A 21566-nucleotide genomic window follows, 5' to 3' on the forward strand; every position below is an offset into this window, starting at 1 on the left:
ATCTGTTCTTTAAACACTTTGTCCATCAATCTTTGATATGTTGCTCCAGCATTTTTCAAACCGAAAGGCATGACTTTATAGCAATAATTTGCAACATCAGTGGTGAAAGCCGTTTTCGGGATATCAGGTTCATACATCTGTATTTGATTATACCCCGAATAAGCATCAAGAAAACTCATCATCGCTTGGCCAGACGCCCCATCAACTAATCGGTCTATGTTGGGCAATGGATATGTGTCTTTTGGGCATGCTTTGTTCAAGTCTGTGTAGTCTGTACACATTCTCCATTTTCCATTCGGTTTCTTGACAAGTACGACATTAGACAGCCATGTAGTATACTTAGCTTCTCGGATAAAACCAGCTTGTATTAACTTTTCGGTTTCCTCAATTGTTGCCTTTCGTCTCTCTTCCCCTAACTTTCTTCGCTTTTGAGATACCGACCTTGCTTCTCGGCAAACAGACAATTTGTGACACATTACTTCTGGATCAATCCCAGGAATATCAGACGGTTGCCAAACAAACAAATCCTTATTGTTACGCAACAATGTGATGAGTTTGCTCAGTAATTCATCAGGCATACTTCCACTTATGTAAGTGCATTGCTTGTCGTCTTGGCCTAACACCACCGCGGTTGTTTCTTCTTTCGGCTCCAACCTTTCCTCATTTAATCTAGGATCCAAATCTGCCATAGCTACCATTTTTTCAATACCTCTATCCATCTTCAAATTCATTTTTAAACCTGCCGCATAACATTCTTGAGTGTCTTTTTGATTGACATAAAGTGTTGCTATCTCCCCCTTTTCTGTCGGGAATTTCATGGCCAAGTGTGGTGTTGATACGATTGCCCCTAACTTGTTTAAAGAAGACCGTCCTAACAACACGTTGTACGACGTGGATGCATCCACTACCAGATATCAGATTTTAATTTTTTTAATTTTGCTGCCTCTTCCAAATGTTGTTATTAGATCAACATACCCTTTGGTACTAACTCTTTCACCCGAGAAGCCAATGATTTGTTCTCGGAAAGACACTATGTCTTCTTCTCTCAAATGTAACCTCTTGAACGTATCCCAAAACAAGATATCAACTGAGCTGCCTTGATCAACCAAGGTTTTCATGACAGCGTATTCGACTATTTCCACCGTTATCACCATAGGGTCATCATGATCTGGATCAATTTCTTGAAAGTCTTCGTCTGTGAAGAGCATCGGCGGTAAAGTTCTTCTTTTAAAAACATGATTAACAGTTCTGATATTCCTCCAATGTTGTTTTCTTGCTGACAAAGATTCCTTTCCAGAGAAACCACCTGAGATTGTATTTATAAACCCCCTAACCGGCCTTCCCAAACTTCGCTCCTTACTTCTTCTACTGACTGTGTGTTTTGATAAACTCTACCACTTCTTTCCTCTAGTCTTCCGACCCTTCTATCATCTCTTTTTTCTACTCGCTTATTCTCTCTTCTTTCAAACCTTTCCACCCTTCTTTCTCCTATCTCTTCCCCTCTCACTCCTCTCTCAGGGCTCAACCATACTCTTGTATTTCCACCTCGGATAAAACGTTTTAACTGCCCCGCATGAATCACTTCTTCTGTATGATGGCCATGATTTTTATGATATTCACAATGTTTGGTGCGATCTGCTCTCTCCGGTGTTCTTGCTTTTCTCGGTGGTGGTATTATTGCTGCTACCATGGCTTCCTGTAAAACTCTTGTTCTATTTGTATTTAAAGGCGTGTATTGTTGGAATTTTCGACTCTTAAACTCTTCTCGGACTCTTCTTGCCACAGGTATATTTTCTCTTTCTATCACCATCTTCTCACCTACATCAACCCTCACTTGGTTTCGAAACTCCCTCAATTCCTCCATCTGCATAAATTTTGATGCCCGTTGCCTTAGTTCATCGAGATTGATCGCGGGTTTTTTACAAAGGCTATCGGCAAATGGTCCCAGTTTTAGTGCTGTTATCATGTGATGCATGGTGACCTCTGGGCTGAGATTTCAAATTCCCAGGGCAACCTTTCCAAAGCGTTCCATGAACATTCTTAACGACTCTCCCTTCTCTTGTCTTATGTTTACTAAGGCAATCGACGTTAAATGATGAGGGCGACTGGTTGCAAACTGAGCGCCGAATTTTTCCACCAACGTATCAAAACAATCTATACTCAAAGGTGGGAGGCGTGTGAACCAACTTAACGCTGCTCCTTTCAGGGTTGTAGGGAATACTCTGCACATAACAGCATCATTCCATGTATACAAGCTGATTTGAGTAGTATATATTGCAATATGTTCATCAGGGTCCGTACTTCCATCATATTTGTCAATGGTCAAATTTTCCAATTGTCAGGTAACGGAGTATCAAGTATATCATCATAGAACGGATGTTTTCTGGAGGATATCCCTGCAAAAGCCCCAGAGTTTTCAAGCAATCTTCTCTTGGTTTGGGAACTTTCGTTGTGATATAGCCTTTCATTCATTTGTACCCTAGGCTGATCAGTTTCGAAGGATGAATTCAAAACTGTTTCCTCTTGTAACTTTCTCCTCATATGTGCGTTTTCCGCTCTCAACATACTCAACTCTTCTTCATTATTCTTTTTTAGTGTCTCAAATTCTTTTTGCAGTTGTACCAACATTGCCATTGGTATATTAATATTATCTGCATGCTCTCCACCTTGTTCCTCTCTTTGACTCATCTTGTCTCCAACCTTTTTTCAGCTATCTCTCAGCCCCACGGTGGGCGCCAAAATGTTCTTACAACAAGGACCCAGAATACTGAAACTAGGTTGACAAGACTAGACTTTACACAAATATTCTACTCTTGGGCCGGATTCTCTTAATTTCTTCTTGGGCTCATGTTTTGAACTCTTCCTGGTTAGGTGCTCTCGGCTTCTCCCTCAGCAGGTGTTCTCGGCTTCTCCCTCAGCAAGTGCTCTCGGCTTCTCCAGGTTGGGGGTGGTACCTGCAAGGCGCTCCGATGTCAAAGTCAGAAATAATTTCAAATATCATCAGACAATATTCACTCTTACCTTTTTCTTACTCTGAACTCCTATTTATAGAGTTTCCTTAATGGGCTTTCCCCTTTTCTTTTGGACTTTCTTTCTACACCTTTTTATTATTTACACACCCCTCATGCAGGTTTTTAACTTAATTGGGTTTCATTTTTATAATAATATTTATATTTTATTTTATTCTTTTATGCACATCTTTTCCGCTCTCGGTCTAAACCTCTCAGTTTTAGCCTTATCACCTCTTGGTTACTCAGCATGTTGTTCTCGGCCTAAACCTCTCGGTTTTAGCCTTATCACCCTTTGGTTACTCAGCATGTTGTTCTCGGCCTACCAGTACAATATTTAATTTCTTCATAATTAATTTAAAAAATGTAGTTTTTTTATATCAAATTTATTTTAAAATTTTCTTACAAAGTTTATTATTCAAATTTGTTTTAAAAATATAATTGTTTAAAATATTATTTTATGAATAAATTAGATATCTATTTATAGAAATCACTTGTAAAAAATGATGAATTGACTTATATTTATATTAAATGAGTTGAAAACTCTTTAAGAAATAAAATTTATTCAATCCATTTATTTTTATTATTATTACTCTACTTTATATAGGGATCACAAATACATTTATAATGTTTTTCCGATACAGGAAAGAAATATTTAGATTCATTCAATATAATTATGAATAATATTTAATTTTTTAATTCGAATAATATATATATATATATATATATATATATATATATATACCGTTCTATACTCAGATATCATTTTAAATTAGTACGATATTCTTAATTTATTTAGTTTTATTTTAAAAAATTATAATTATAATTTTTTTTGTTATGCATTTAAAAATTTGTGTTTTTTTAATGATAGACCTTTTTTTATTAGATCTTGTTTATTTTATTTTGATATTTATTTTTTGTAAAAAAAATATCTAGTAAATATTTAGGTGAGCATGAATGGATTATGTATATTTGTTATTAGATTGAAGATGAAGATAAAACAAAAAGTTTATATCCATCAAATTTATAAAAAATATGGTAGGGGTGAGAAAGTGAATCTTGATCTGTGAGCTAGTTTATCGATTTTTTTTTTATAAATTTGATGGATTTAAAAAATATTTATATATTAAATATGCTTTTAAAATATATGAAAATAAATTAAAAATGCAATTTTTTTTAAAAAAAATTTAAAATCAGCTTGTCGGCTTTATTAAAAAAATCATAAAATGTAAATCAAATTTAAAAACAAAAATTAATGACTTACTATATTAATTAAATTATATATTATTTTTAAAACTAAAAAAAATATTATATTTAAAATATGTTAAATTATTAATAAAATTTATAAAATAATTTTTAAATTTTAACTACCAATATTTTTAACTGTCAATCATTTCATATTCTTCAAATTTCAACTTATCTTACTATAACATAATTTTTTTACAGATGGGTGAAAATGAACTAGAATGATCCATTTTTGCCATCATTAAAATATTAGTATGAATTTTTAGTTCCCAGGTATTCCATTCTTTATTATTGTAAAAGTTTTAAAAAATATCATGATGATTATACAACTTATAATAGTTGATAAATAGCAACGTTTTTTATAATCAAATATCTCCTTGCTTAGCTTAAATATTAAATTTCCAATGTTTTTTAATTTATTTGGATTTAGTGGTATATATATATATGTATATATATATGTATATATATATGTGTATATATATGTATATGTATATATATATATGTATATATATATATGTATATATATATGATAATACGATAATGATATACTTTAATTATATTAAAATGTTTATTTGTACACTAGATAATGAATCAAATTAACCCTATATATATGTATTATGCTCAAATGAAGGTATATTTGTATTTTTAGTTTTTTAATTATAAAAAATATAATACCAAAACTATTTTAAATAATAATAAGCAATAAATTCTTTATACAAAGTGATTAAAATAATTCAAAAGGAATCAAATTACATGAAAACCTATAAATTAACCTAACAATCATTGAAGAAAAAGTTATGAAATAATTGAGTAGGCTAATTACACAACTGAATTACATGAAAAACTATAAACTAACCTAACAAAAAAGTTATGAATGAATTGAAGATAATAATTTTTTTATTAGCCTATGAGTATGTGGTTGATATTAATTAGGTCAAGTAGTTTTGAATGAAATAAGTTCAAAACTTTAATTAGTCAACTTGACCTAATTCAGTTGTGTAATTAGCACTAAAGTTTGCACAACTATTTCTTCATTCAATTAGCACAAAGTTATTTTTTCTTGTAAGATTGTGATTGATTCACATATATTACTTGGATCAAGTTCATTTCAACATTATTTTCCTTTTGTCCAGCATTCTCTGTAATATAATATAAAAGGAATTAAAATATTTACACAATTGTTGAATTCAATTATAAGAAAAACATATAAAATGCTAAAGACATTGAATGATAAAAAAAAAACTATACCTGAGAGGAAAATAAATGATGGTGAAAGGAAGAGAAATGAGTGTGATAACGCTGAGACATAAAAGTAAGTTTTTTTATTTTTTTATTTCAAGATTTTAATTGTAGATGGGTTAAATAAGGATAAAAAATCTTATAATATCGTATTTATTTTTAACCTAGATATTCCCACAAAATAAAAATTACATGGTCATTAGAACAGAAACAATTATTGGATAAAATGTTATGAAAATAGGATAATATATCATCTCACTTATCATCTTCATCGACGGATATCAATACAAGAAAATCATTAAATAATAATTAAAGTTAGAGAAAAAAAATAATTAATCATTATATTGACTAAATTAGATACTATTTTAAAGACTAAAAAATTATTTGTATTTAAAGTGATTTCTATTATTAATAAAAATTTATAAAATGATTTTTAAATTGGTATCTAAATTAGCTATTAATATTTTATATTCTAAAAAATTAATAGTGATTAATTTAGAATACAAAATAGTAAATAACTAAAACTTTGGTAACTAATAGTTAAATATCAATTAATTAAAAATTATTTTATAAATTTTTATTAATAATAGAAACTATTATAAATATTAATAATTTATTCAAATAGTAACCAATTATTTTAGTCTTTAAAACTAATTTCTATTTAATAATTTTTTTAGTGTATTTTTCAATAAATAATATTTTATATTCTTTTTAAATGTAAATAGATTATATTATAAACAATTATCATATATATACACATATTGCAAATATTCATTTTGAATTTTAACTCTACAAAAATAGTAATTTATATTCAAGAATAGACATGTTAAAACAATCATTATAAGAAAATATAATTATAATTAGTTACTGTATTAATTAAACTAAATATTATTTTAAAAATTTAAAAAGTATTAATATGTAAAATAGTTTTTATTATTAATAAATAATTTTTAAATTAATATTTAAATAATTTAGTTACCTTACATCATGATGATTAAAATTTATTCATTTGTTGTAGATATTTGATATCATCCGTCAATTATTTTATTAATATCTCAAGTTATTTTTCTACTACACCACAGAATAGTCAAATTCCATTAATATCTGAACTTATTTTTTTCTACTTCACCACAGAATAATAGTCAAACAAACCCTGTTATGAGTGTAATTTTGTGTTTGCAATAATAATAGTGTTTTGAGACTTTTCTTTCTAACCACTTATTGTAAACTAGTTAGAACGACGAATGGTCTTCTTTATATATATATATATTTTTTATCTGAACTTATTTTTGTCTAATTTTGTCTACTTCACCACAGAATAATAGTCAAACAAACTCTGTTATGAGTTTAGTTTTGTATTTGCAATAATAAATAAATAAATAAATATGAACTAATTTAGAGATGATTCAACCCTTATACATAATGACAACTTTAATCACACTCAGTAGACATACTTCCAAGTATGGCTATACAAGACACTCATAACTTAACCCGGAGAAAGACACCTGACATACTAAGTAAACATCTCATAAGATCATCCTAATACAAACCATCGGATCTATGCACCAATCAGAAAAGGAAAAAAACACAGATTGTGACTTGGATGAAACCCAAGACCAAGTCTTTAGTTGGACCAACGCGAAAGCCTCCAGTACATCTACTACTCTCCCTTTAAAGATAACCCTATTCATATGCCTCCAGACCTCATTAACTACTGCAATCCAAATCCCTCCCCAAACCTCATCCACCGAAACCGGTGCACTACTTAACCTAAACTGGGAATAACTTAACAATGAGACATTATGAAACACACCCTGCACACCCAGCTATACACAACAATGGTTCCACAATAACCAAGCAAATCTGCACTCGAAGAACAGATGGGAACTAGTCTCCTCCTCCACCCCGCACAGGCTGCAAATTGAACTTGCAACCGTAATCTCGCGCCTAACCAGGTTAGCCTTAGTGGCCAACTTGTTTTCCAACACCCTCCAAGCCATAACTAGTGCAGTAGGTACAACTTTACTCACCCAAAACTTTTTATACACCGTTCCATTCTCTCCAACTCTGTCCCCCCTTAGACGGAGGTAAGCCGATTTAACCGTATACCCGAGCTTCTCCCCTTCCTTCCACTCCGACCTATCCTCCTTATCCAAGTCAAAACTCGCACCTTAGACTGCCTAAGAAAATAAAACCACTATTTGCTTCTCCCATTCAAACATATTCCTTCTCCAAAAAAAATTTCAATCCCACTTTCCATTATTCCATCCCCCGAAAGCTGCCACCACAAAATCTTTTGACAGACTCAGGGAAAACAACATCGGGAAGACATTCTTCAAAGCCCCACTCCCCACCCAATTATCTTCCCAAAACAAAACTTCCTTTCCATACCCCACCTTCCAATTAATGGAATCTTCAAAATTCTGATCCCAACCCTCTGAATTCCAGACCTTCCTCAAATCTTTCCACCATATAGATTCCTTATTGTCTTTCCCTTCCTCTATCAGACTTCTCCAACCCCTGTACTTGGAAACATATTACGAAGTGGAGCCTAACTCAACTCCATAAAACTGACTCCTGAGGTGAGGTTTGCACCCACTTATATACAATGAAATACTCTAATCTCTAGTCGATGTGGGATCCCCAACACACCTCCCTCACGCCGACCATGACAATTTGTGCGTGGGATAACATATTATGAGTGGTCCGATAACGGCCCGATAACGGGTGGCCTGATAAGCTCACCAAACAATCGTTAGGATAGAATGGCTCTGATACCATATTAAGAAGTGGACTTTAAGCCTAACTCAACCCCATGAAACCGGCTCAACATGTGAAGAAAGAGACATAACAAAGATCTTGTAAGGGATCAACAATTTCACCCATGGATAAATGTAGCAACCAGAGCTCTAATCAGAGCTCTGATACCATATTATAAAATAGAACAAAGATGAACAAAAGAGTAAAAGGAAGACAAATGATATGAGAATGAATATCTCTAATATTATTCTGTTGAGATTAAAACAAATAGTTTGAATATATACAAGTAATACACTCATTCTAGGTCTAGCTAAAAAGAGAAATAATCAATCAAATAAATACTAGAATCATAACATACAAAACAAAATAAAGGTTATTCACCTCTATAAAGAGAAACAACTAATAATTAGAAAATACACAATTAATATTAAGATCTTTCTATAACTCTGGTATCCATATCCTTTAATATCCCCCACAAGATGGGGAGCAAATATTGATGAGTCCCAACTTGGAACAAATACTCTTAAAAGATTAAATGGGAAGCAAATGGATGAGACTCTTCTTTAATTTTTCTCTAACAACGTGACAATCTATTTCTATATGTTTTGTACGCTCGTGAAACACTGGATTTGCTGCAATGTATCATGTCGAGTCATTGTCAGAGTATAAAAGAGATGGTTCCTCAAAGGAACTTTGAAATCTTGAAGAAGATAAGTTAGCCATTGAATTTCACATGTAACAGTGGTCATTGCCCTATATTCAGCTTCACAAGAACTTCTTGATATCGTGTTTTGCTTCTTTGATTTTCAGGATATGAGAGAATTCCCAAGATACACACTAAAAACAGTCACTGATTGTCTTGAATCACTGCAGGTGCCCCAATCACTATCACACAAGGCTTTGAGATGAGAATAAGTGTTGGAAGAGAAAAATAAACCAAGACTTGGAGCTCATTTAATATATTTGAGAATTCTAATCGCTGCAATATAGTGAGCAATTGTAGGCTTAACAAGAAATTGAGAAAGTTGTTGCACAGAAAATGTTATGTTAGGTCGGGTATTAGTGAGATACATAAGCCTCCAATCAAAACTTTTGTAGGCTTGAATATCTGTGAAAGGAACACTTCCTGTAAAAGAAAATTTTTCATGATTATCAATAGGAGTGAGTGCAGGTTTGCAGGCTAAAAGACCTGCATTTTGTTAACAATTCCAATGCATATTTCCTTTGATTCACCATTATTCCTTTCTTGCTTCTTGTTACTTCTAGACCAAGAAAATATCTTAAATCCCCAAGGTCCTTAATCTTGAATGTTTGATTCAAGGCATGTTTAATTCGAGCAATCTCTTCTTTATCATTTTCTCCCAATATTATATCATCCACATACACCAATAATGTTGTAAAAGATCCTTCAGAATAATTAATGAACAAGGAATGATCATTCATAGATTGTGTATATCCCATAGAAAGCAAAAATGATGACAGTTTGGCAAACCACTCTCTGCTGGCTTGCTTAAGGCCATATAAAGCCTTTTTTAGTTTACAAACTTTTCCTGGTGGGATAGAAGTCAATCTAGGAGGAGCAATCATGTATACATCTTCTTTCAAATCTCCATGTAAAAAGGCATTGTTTATGTCTAATTGTTTCAATTCTCAATTATAAATAGAAGCTAGAGAAAGAAGCAACCTTATGGTGGTCATCTTTGTTACTGGAGAGAGAGTATCAAGGTAGTCAATGCCTTCTGTTTGTGTGTATCCCTTTGCCACTAACCTTGCTTTATACCTTTCAATTGTCCCTTCAGCCAAATACTTATTCTGAAGCTGTGAAATTGTTGATCCATGGGTGAAATTGTTGATCCCTTACAAGATCTTTGTTCACCTTACCATGTTAGTTCATCAAATAATCCATCATTGAATAGAGTTTGCTCTCTCATTACACAACAAGAGAGACAAATTTTTAGTGATCAATCCAAAGCAATGATTGCTACTAGCAAAGGAGGTTATGAAAACAATGCTACCATCTATGGCAGAGGTGGTGGATACGAAAGAGGAAGCTATGAAAGAGAATATACTGCCAAAATTTGTAGTCATTGTGGAAAGACAGGGCATACCATTCATACATGCTATAAAAAGCATGCTTTTCCACCTCATTTCAAGTTTAGAAATCATAACCATGATCAGAGTCATACTAATGCAGTTTTTCATAATACAAATTTTAATAGTAATGAGCATAATCATGAAGGTTTGAAGTCAGAAATGGAGTCTCAACAAATTGGTTTTACTCCTGAGCAGTATCAAACATTGTTAGCTCTTTTACAACAGGTCAAATCCAGTGAATCCAGTGATAATATTTCTAGTCAAGTCTTTGTTATTCCTTCCAACATGACAACACAAACTGGTAATGACTTTATTTCTTCCTTCAGTTCTTGGATTATTGATAGTGGTTCTACTAATCACATTTGTTCATCCTTAACTTATTTCACTTCATATAATCAAATTAATCCTATTTCCGTCAAATTACCAAATGAAAATCAAGTCATTGCCAATTATTCTGGAAGTGTTTTTTTCAATCAAAATCATGTCATAGACGATGTTTTGTATATTCCTTGCTTCACTTTTAATCTTCTTTCAGTAACAAAATTAATTGATAAATTATCTTGTGTTCTTACTTTTGACTCTAATGGTTGTCACATTCAAGATAAAAACTCCTTGAAAATGATTGGCTCTGCTAAGATGCAAGATAGACTTTATATACTCAGGATCTCATCTTACCAGAAACTTCAAATCAAACCCATCGAATCTACACACACCATCAACACTGTTAATGCCAGTGCTAGTGATCTAGAAACCCTTTAAGTCATATTTCAAATAAATGTATTGATGTTATCAAGAATAAATTTCCTTTCGTTAAATATTACAAATCTTTTGTTTGTGATGTTTGTCATTTTGCAAAGCAAAAAGGGCTTTCATTTCCTATTTGTACATCTAAATAAAAAAAAATGTTTTGATTTGATCCATGTAGATATTTTGGGACCATACTCAATACCATCAATTCATGGTCATAAATATTTCTTGATGACTGTTCGAGGTACACATGGATTTTTCTTTTAAAACACAAATATGAAGTTGTCAAAGCTTTGGAAAATTTTGTTGTTTTTGTTCAAACACAATTTGAGACCGCGATAAAAATAATAAGAAGTGATAATGGGATTGAATTTTTCATGACTAATTTTTTTGTCAATAAAGGAATAGTACATCAAACATCATGTGTCAATACTCCACAACAAAATAGTATAATTGAAAGGAAACATGGTCATTTATTAGATGTAGCAAGAGCTCTTATGATACAATCTCATTTGCCAAAAATTTATTGGTCATATTCTGTGATACATGTTGCACATATTATAAACGTGCTTCCCACACCTGTTTTAAATTATTCTTCTTCTCATGAAATGCTTTACAAAACTGATGCAAATTTTAATGGATTAAAGGTGTTTGGTTCTTTATGTTATGCTAGCACTTTGTCAACAAATAGAAAAAAAATTGATCCAAGGGCATCAAAATGTGTTTTTATTGGTTTTAAAAAAAGGGACAAAAGGATATATTTTATTGAATATTCGATCAAGAGAAATTTTTGTTTCTAGGGATGTTGTCTTTTATGAACATGTTTTTCCATAACAAAGGGTTCAAGATACTAGCAATGAAACTAACAGTCCTGACATTTATGATCAAATTTTGTTTGTTGAAGATCAACCTGTCTTGAGTTAGCCATCACAAGCCATTCTTGCACCTTGTGATAATGCACCTTGTGGTAATAACTGTGAGTCACACATTGAGGTTCCAGAAGAAGTTTTTTTCCATATAGACCAAAACCTCAATGAAGATCATGACATAGAACAAAATTCTGAATCAGATCAATCTGTCCGAATGAGTACAAGAATAAAAAGACCACCTGAGTATTTAAAGGATTATCATTGTAATCTTAATGTTTCCAATACATCTTCAAGAGTTAAATATCCTTTGAATTTTGTTTTGTCTTATAACAATTTATCACCTTCATACAAATCTTTTGTTATGTCTCTTTCTTCACATGTTGAGCCGGTTTCATGGGGTTGAGTTAGGCTTAAAGTCCACTTTGTAATAAAACAATAATCTCCTTCCACAAACCACCCTTGTTTGACCCCAAGCACCATACCCATTTACCAAGAAGCGCCAATTAAAAGTCCTTAAATCGATAATCCTGAGACCTTCGTACTCACGAGCTTCGCACACCTTTTTCCAGGAGGCCCAGGCTACCTTTCTTCCCTTGGAACCCCACCCCCAAAGGAAATTCCTTTAGATTTTCACAAGCTCGTTTGCCACCACCTCCGGCATTTTGAATAAAGATAAATAAAACAATGGAATAGATGACAAAACTAACTTTATCAAGCAAATCCTCTGGAGACAAAAATCTACCTTTCCACCTACTTAAACTTTTCTTCATTCGACCAACCACTCCATCCAAAAACGCCTTCCTCTTATGAAACCCTCCTACCGACATCCCCAAATATACAAAAGGATTCTCCATCACTTCACAATTGAGAATCGCCGCGAAGCGTTGGATCATTATCTGCTGCACCCTCAAGCCATCTAACTTGCTCTTCATGAAGTTCACCTTGAGCCCGGAAGAGAGTTCAAAGCAATACAAAGTCGCCTTTATATTGAAAACACTTTTGACATTTGCTTAGCAGAAGAGTAGAGTATCACCAGCGTACTACAACATGTTTACCTTTAGTTTCTCTCTGCCAATCTCAAACTATCAATCAGGTTCTTCTCAACTACCATCCTAGACACTCCTGCCAGACCTTCTGCCGCAATGAGAAACAAGAACGGAGCTAGTGGGTCGCCTTGTCGAAGACCTCTCTTTGATAAAAACTCCTTAGTTGAACTACCATTCACAAGAACTGACATAGAAGAAGACTTCAAATATCCTTTAATCCAACGAATCCATTTGCCGCAAAATCTGACCCTTTCTAACATATAATAAAAAACTCTCATCTTACAGAAGCATACACCTTCTCAAAATCAAAATTTGAAGAAAACACCATTTTTCTTCCTTCTTTTCATTTCATCCAAAACTTCATTAGCAACTAACACGCTATCCAGCAAACCCCTCCCCTCGAGGAAAGCAGATTGCCTGAGATCAATCACTTTCTCATTTAATAACTAGCTTCTCTTCTCAAAATAAACATACACAGAATAATAAAATAGTATTTTTAAATTAGAGGTAAAATAAATAAAGTTTTGTTAATTTTGCTCTTAAATTAAACTTATTTTTCTAAATGTTGAGAAAATGGTATCCTTTCATTTTTGTTAACTTCATTAATATTGTTACGTATGTATGATAAATGAATTAGATTTTAAGGATTAGTGATGCATTTGAATAATGAATCCACCTATAAAATAAGACATGAATGATTAAATATGTCTAATTTGTAAAACTAAGTATGCTTCTAATTATAACTAAGATGGATGAATTGGTATAGAAAATTTGATCTCTTATCATTAAAATTGCTTCCAATAAATAAAAGAAAATGAAGATAATATGATCAAAATGAAAAAGAGAAAAACATATTTTTATATTGATTTGATTTCATAAAAATTTACATTAAGTTTAATTCCACTACAAGAAAAACATGAAATATAAACCAATTTTAGAGACAAAAACTAATTAGTTGCTATAGTAATTAAATTAGAAACTAAAAAAAAAATTGGTTTCTAAATTAGTTTTTATTATTGTTAAATGATTTCTAAATTGGTATCTAATTAGTGATGACTTTTTACGGCAAGTGCACTGCATTTATCAGAAGTAATAATTGTCCCTACGGACGAATATTGATCCCACAAGGAACAATGAATTATCAAGTACAATATTCGCTAAATATAACAATAGAACAATAAAAAGAGTTTGAAGTGATTATGTTGGCACTGATCAATAACAAAACAAACAAAGAATTAGTTGCTTCAATTGAAAAAATAGGGATTAAGTTTCATCTCTCTCACTCTCATGTATTTTGATTAGCATGTTAATATTAAGTTCTTTGATTGAAATTGATGCCCGTAGAAAATTCATTTATATTGATCTCTCGCATATAAAATTCTTAAGAATGTTTCTTAAATATCGATCTCTCACATACTTATAAAAACAACTTAGAAATCACAATCAGACATTAATGGCAATTAACATTTCAAGTTTATCTCTAGCACTCAAATATGCTAAATATTGATGTTTAGGTCCGAACCCTAAAAATACCTCTCGGTCAGATTTAAGATTCTCAATTTGTCACGGAAAGTTAAAAGTAAAACAACAATATCAATAATCAATCAAGAACTGAATATTAATATATAAAAGATCACCTCAATACATGAAAGTTTGAGCATATTACTCCCAATTCCAAAGGGTAGAACTAGTCAAGCATACTTCTAGCACCTTCCATTCTCCCAATTGGGTTACAATTCATTCTATGGTGTTTCCCTTTTAATCTCGCACACTAGGGTTGAGCCTCTAGCCCTCTATGTATCCTAGTTTTCTAGGGTTAGGTTGCTTCCTGTGTCGCACTAATGGGCTAAATGATGAAACATAAAAAAAGCTCAATCTTTCTTTGCATCATTTTCCATTTTGGGACCTTCCAGCTTTATCTTTTTAGCTCAAATTATTCTTCTTTATTCTAAATCTTCAATCCTCCCTAAAAATCTGCAATTAACACCAAATTTGGGAATAAAATGTTATTATTCAAATAAAGTTCATAAAAAAATGTAAAAAACTATAAATTCATAAATTAGGGATTATTTTATAGGTAAATTAGCAATAAATCCTCATAAGTGCCTATATTTTAATATGAAATATTACTCAAATTAGACACTTATCAATTAGCTACCAAAGTTTTAATTACCAATTATTTAAGTTCTAAATTTGGTAGCAAAAAAATTGGTTGCTAATTAGATACCAATTTAAAAATCATTTAACAATAATTTAGTCTCTACAATGGTCTCTAATTTAGTCTCTATAACAACTAATTATTTTTTGTCTCTAAAATTGATTTCTATTTCATGATTTTCTTGTAGTGTTCAAATAATCTTAACTGGAATTTTCATTATATTGTTTAATTATTCAATTATAGGATAAACTATGTAACTAAAACAAACAATAGTTACACAACAATTCTTTAAACCTACTTCAAGAAAAACTTCTTAAGAAATTTTTTAAGATAATAAAAACACTCAATTATCTACCAAAACGTAGAAATACATAATCTAAATGTTTTCTAAAAGAATTATAGCATAAACTTATATCATATTCAAACTCTTAATTGATTTTGATAAAAAATAAATTAACAAAGCATATAGAAAACTTTTTCACAAAAATTCAATTCAGAAAGCTATAAACATATTTTTTCAAGAAATATTAAAAGTGTACTTTGTGATAAATTCAAAGGATTTCATTATAAAAGTTTTGAACTAAGTGACTTAATAATCCATTATTGTTAATTATAGTTTATTATGATATTCTTCAATTTACCCAATTTTTTAATATAATCAGTTACTTTTAAACATAATTGATTATTTGCAAAAGAATAAATTTTCAATTTTTAAATACACTCAATTATTCTTTAAAATAATCGATTATTTGCAAGAATAATAAAAACAATTTGTATCAACATAACCAATTCTGATTTAAGATTTTCTATTGTCTACAAACCAAATGAAATTCATTCTTAGTTTAACTAGAGATAATTAATTCTGAATTTATCATCATACATTACTAGAAAAATATTAAATAAAAAATAAATCTAGATACTAAAAATAATTAGTTGTTATATTGACTAAATTAGATACTATTTTAAAGACTAAAATATTTATTGATTTCTAAATTAATTTCTATTACTGATAAATAATTTCTAAATTGGTAAGATTTTTGCTATCAATTATTTTTGGTCTCTAAAATTATTTCTATTTAATGATTTGTTTAGTGATATTTGATTGCATGTTCATCAAAGTTATAAAGTTAGTTTTTAAATCAAGTTTTGCTAAAGATTATCTTAAGGATGGATCACTGGTGCAAAAAGGTTAAAAGAGGGCAGTTATCTTCACTTTAAAACGACAGTTTTCTAGTCGCATTTGATGTACACATAGTCTTATATGCAACAGAGAAGAAGACAACTATTTAGCCACATTCTTAAATGTTGTTAATTTATAAATGGGCTATGGTAAATAGTCGTATTCTTATATGCTTATAAATGAGAACATTGTTGAACCAAGTGGTGTTCAAGCTTTGAAGAATCCAAATCCTTTGAAGGATGTTGAAGCCTCTGTTGTGCTTGGTGTTGTTGTGCTGGTTTAGCTTAGTTATGAGGTAGTTTATATGTTGTAATCCACCCTTTGATTAAATCTAAAGCATTAACATTCTCAATCTTTGTGAAAGTAAAATGTTTTCAAACTAAGTTAAAACAACCGATTGTTTTTTTGAAACAACCGATTGTTTGTACTTAGGTGTTTTGAGAAAAAGATTGAAAACTGTTTTTAAAATGGTTGAACTGTTAAGTACCAAAACAACCGATTGATTCGAGGAAACAACCGATTGTTTGTTTTGGGACCATAACAGAAAAATTGTTTTCTGTTTGACTGAGCTTTAAATGTTTTAACTTCTTATGCTCCATCATTAAATGCTTTGACCAATCTTTAAATGCAATTGAAGAGTTTGTTAAGATTTGATATCAAACTACATCTTTGAATAAATTCAGAAAAACAGATTTAACAATCAATCTTTGACAAGTTTTTACTAAGAGTTTTTTAGTTTTTCAAAGTGCAGAGATTGCTAAGAGTTTGTGATTGATCAAAGTGTATGTAATAGGATTATGCTTGTATTGATTTCAGATTATCTTCTGTAACAAGTGTAATCCTTGTACTCTGTTAAACAAGTTTCGTTTCTGTGTTTGCTGAGATTGGCTGTGTGTTCTTGAGGGGTTCAAGATCAACATTCTTAGTGTGGTGTGTTGACCAAGGAGAGTGTGTTTCTTAAGGTGTTCAAGGTCATTCTCTTGGTTGTTGTGTAAGTGATCAAGGTGTGGTTGCTTAGTGGATTTCCTCAGGGTTTCTGAAAAGGCTGGATGTAGCTCTGGGTTTGGAGTGAACCAGTATAAACAATTGTGTACAATCTCTCTATCTCTAACTCTTTAAATTCAGTTTATTTGTTGTTTGCTGGTATAAACAACCGATTGTTTCTGCGAAACAACCGATTGTTTTTGCGAAACAACCGATTGTTTTTCTGGTACTGCAGCTTTTGCTTATTGTTTTGGCGAACTGAATTTCTGAATCAATTGTTTCCTGAGATAAATTCATTCTTGTTTTAAAAGTTTACGAAAATCCTCTTTAAACAATTCACCCCCCTCTAGTTTAAAGCCATCTATTCTAACAAACACCATCTATGCTTAGGTTGTTCACGGTGACGGCACCGTATACACGGCATCTGCGGATGGTAGCATCAAGGTTTGGAGAAGGGACTGCAAGGCAAAACGACACGCATTGGTGAGCACTATTGTGGGGTAGAAGTCGACGGTGAATGCGCTTGCGTTGGACGATGATGGCGCAAGGTTGTTTTCCGACAGTTGCGACGACGCGATATTGCTGTGGGAGTGGGGGTGTGAGGAAAACGGCACGGTGAAGATGGAGACGTTGAGGGGTCATAGTGGGGCCATACTGTGTCTGATCCACATGGCGGGTTTGTTGGTCAGTACAGCGGCAGCGCGACAACAACAATGACGGCGGCAGCAGCGGCGAGGACAGCAGAAGCGACAACAGGGACACAGTAAACACCCAAACACCAACGAGGCAATGAAATAGTGAACTTCTGATGGAGATGTGCCTTCATAGTTTTTGGATTTTGTTGGTGAATGGCGGAAGCATCATGGATTGAAGATGAAGCAAGGTCCTCCTAAGAGTGGTGGTGACCTTGAAGGTGCATGAGAGGTAGGGATTGAGAGTGGTGAGGCCTACTCTACTTGAAAAGGGGAAGTTTGTGAAGATTAAAAGCCTAACCTAGGAGGTTTTGGGCAAGAACTGAAATTGGCACAATTTGGCAGCAATTCACTAAGTATATTAATCTTACAAAATGAGAGCCAAACACCTCAATTTATAGTGTTTAGAGGGCTGGAAATTCAAAAGAAAGTGGAAGGAAATTCAAATGAATTCCCTCCCAAAAGTGGAGCCTAAATGAGTACATGGGGAGGGGTGTGTCTAGTTTGTATGCTCACCCCCTCCATGGGCTTTCTAGACCGGCCTTGGTAAATTTAGAGGTTTTTAGAAGCTCTAAGTTTACCTAGGTTGGTGTTTTAGGTGCCAAAATTAATTCTAAGAAAAATTACAAATAAAGTTCCTATGCTAATTTTGACAAGAAATTAAAGTCTACTCTACACTAGAGTTTATGGCATTTGAACATGTAAAAGAACGCCTTCTTGGCTCCTCTTGGCCATAACTCTAGGGTTGGCCCAAATCTACCCTTTGGTGGGCTTGCATGTGGGCTTGTGCTTAGGCCTCTTCCATCATCCCCTCCCTCTTTAAAAGGATTTGTCCTCAAATCCAATGCTTCTTCTTCTTCAATGTTAGGGGGATGAATGTGGTTGGATGGTGTCCATCATCTCCTCCTTCTTGAGAAGATCTATCCTCAGATCTACAGGGTCGATCTCGAATAGCAGCCTTTTTATTGCTTTGACAACTATGCTCGTCCTCCTTGATCAAATGTCAATCTACAATAAACATCAAACAAACATAAGATAAATTTATTTCTTAAAAGAAAATTAAAACAAAAGAAAACTAAACAAAAATAAGGCCCTTTATCTTTAAATTTCTTTTGAAAGAAAAACATAAGGCCCCTTTCAAAAATATTTTTGTTCACTTTGTGTTGTTTATTGCCCAAGCTAGGAAACAACATCACAAAGTTTGGTTTTTGAGATTTTTGTAAAGAAGAATGAGCATTATATAATTGAAAAGAAGAGTTCAAAGTATTGCAATCCCCCTTTAAGGATTTTTTCTCAGCCATGCTTTGAGGGAGTGTCACAAAAGACTCTTCTTCTTTGTGGGTTTCCTCTTCTTCTTCCTTTTCAATCAAACATTTTTCTATATTTTTTTGGAGGAAATATTTATATCTATATCTGGTTCAGCTCCAAACATAGATTTTTCTTCAAGCACATCCTCACAATATTTTTCTAGAGAAGATAAAATGTTATTGATGTCTAATTCAACTTCAGAAAAAGAGTTTTTTGTACTTTCCTTTTCTATCATCTCTTTTTCTCTCTTTTCTTTCTCTTCTCTAGCTTTCCTTTCGTCTTCCTCTCTTTCTCTTTTTTTCTTCTTTTCATCCCTCTTTTGTTTCATTTGTACTTGATCTCTTACCACTTGTGAATGTGGTAAAGGATTGAGTATAAACTTCTTTTCATTATGGGTGAGGGTAATCTCGTTGGTTAGACCATTGTGCATAGTTTTCTTGTCAAATTGCCAAGGTCTACCCAATAAGATGTGACAAGCTTCCATAGGTACTACATCACATAAAACGTTATCTTTGTAATTACCCACAGAAAACTTGACTTTCACTTGCTTGTCTACAATTAGTTCCCCATCTTCATTGATCCATTGAAGTTTGTAAGGTTTTGGATGAGGGACTACTTGTAGTTGTAGCTTTTCAACCATCCTAGTGCTACAACAATTTCAGAAAGAACCACTATCCACAATGAGAGAACATATGTTTTCAAAAACTTTGCATCTTGTATGAAAGATCTTCTCCCTTTGTGTTTCTTAGTTCACACTAGTTTGGTTGTTGAGGGTCCTCCTAATTATCATTAATTCGCCCTCATAAGGATATACTCTCTCATTTTTCTCCTCCTCTTCTTTCCCACTAGGTGCATCATCAAAACTACTATACTCATCTACCCCCCTTAAAAACAAAGTTCTTTGATTTGGGCATTGAGCTTGCACATGGCCTCTTCCAAAACATTTAAAACACTTAACATCCCTAGTGCGAATGGGTGGAGTGAGCATATCTTTACCTACACTTTTGGGAGTCTCTTTTGGTTTTTCTTTAGGTGTACTCTCCTCCCTTTTAAATTCTCTTCTTGGATAGGAGTTGAAGTATGAACCTTCCTTATGACTTGAAGTTTTCCTTAAATTTTGTTGTTCAACCTTGATACATAGTTGAACCAAATCATTCAAGTCTTGGTAAGGTAGAAATTCAACTCTATCTCTAATCTTAAGATTAAACCCACTTAGAAATCTAGCTATGGTGGTGGATTCGTTTTCCCTAATGGAGGCTATCATCATATATAGTTCCATTTTTTGCCTATACTCCTCTACACTCATGGTTCTTTGTTGGAGTCTTTGGAGCTTGTCCATTAACTCCCTATTATAGTATGTGGGAGTATGGCGACGTCTTAAGGCTCCCCTAAGATCATTTCAATATTCTATGGGAGGATCCTTAAGAAAGACGTCTCTCTCTCTCAAGGGTCGTCCACCAATACATAGCATTGCCTTGAAAACTTAGAGTGGTTAAGGATACTTTGTTTTCTTTGCTCACATGATGACAAGCAAACAATTGTTCTGCCTTCATTTCCCAATCTAGATATGCTTCTACATTCTCTTTACCATGGAAATGAGGTAGATCTATCCTAACCTCCCTAGGGCTTTCTTTCTTTTCTCTTCTAACTATTCTTGGGGGTGATTGATAATATTCATTGATCCTAAGGCTTTGTTCCCCATATGATTCATTACCCCTAGAGCTATATGGATGTGAACTCTTTTTGGTTTTAGTGTATTCATCTTTAACCATTTTCAAATCATCTTGTATTTGAACAGATTGAGCTTCATGATGCAATTGTCTAAATGAAAGTGCTTGAACATTTTGAGCAACTTTTTCTAAAAGGTTTTTATGAATTGTCATATCACTTTCACTAGAATTGCGAGATGGAGAAGACATGGTTAAAGACTTGTGTCCTAATTATTTTACCTCAATAAAGATAAAGATAATAGTGGAGGTAGCTTTCCAGGAAAGAGAGGTGAGTCACTAGGACTTCTTAAGTACCAAGTCTTTCCTTGCCAAAAACCATCCCTCAAAACTTGTCTCACACCTTTTTCTAAGTAAACTAAGTGAGTCACAAGTAGAATGAAAACACAATTTTATGCAAAGAAAACAATGCAAAGCAATTAACAATACAAAACAAGTAATTAAAGCAAAACAATTACTAAGCATAAATTAAAGATTGCTAACTAAAAGCTTTAAACTAGACGATTCCT

The 21566-nt window shown here is 32.5% G+C and overlaps 1 protein-coding gene across 1 annotated transcript; it reads right to left on the bottom strand.

Moving 5' to 3' along the window:
* Positions 1–914: 914 nt before the first annotated feature.
* LOC137829012 (uncharacterized) lies at positions 915–1975 on the bottom strand. Its single transcript, XM_068635808.2, has 2 exons — positions 1335–1975; positions 915–1224 (listed from the first exon to the last, which is right to left on the bottom strand). Exons 1-2 carry the CDS (start codon positions 1973–1975, stop codon positions 915–917), a joined length of 951 nt encoding a protein of 316 aa, XP_068491909.2.
* Between the last annotated feature and the right edge of the window lie 19591 nt (positions 1976–21566).

This window comes from Phaseolus vulgaris, chromosome 7, assembly GCF_051622355.1.
Source record: "Phaseolus vulgaris cultivar YP4 chromosome 7, ASM5162235v1, whole genome shotgun sequence".
In the NCBI taxonomy this organism is placed as follows: Eukaryota; Viridiplantae; Streptophyta; class Magnoliopsida; order Fabales; family Fabaceae; genus Phaseolus; species Phaseolus vulgaris.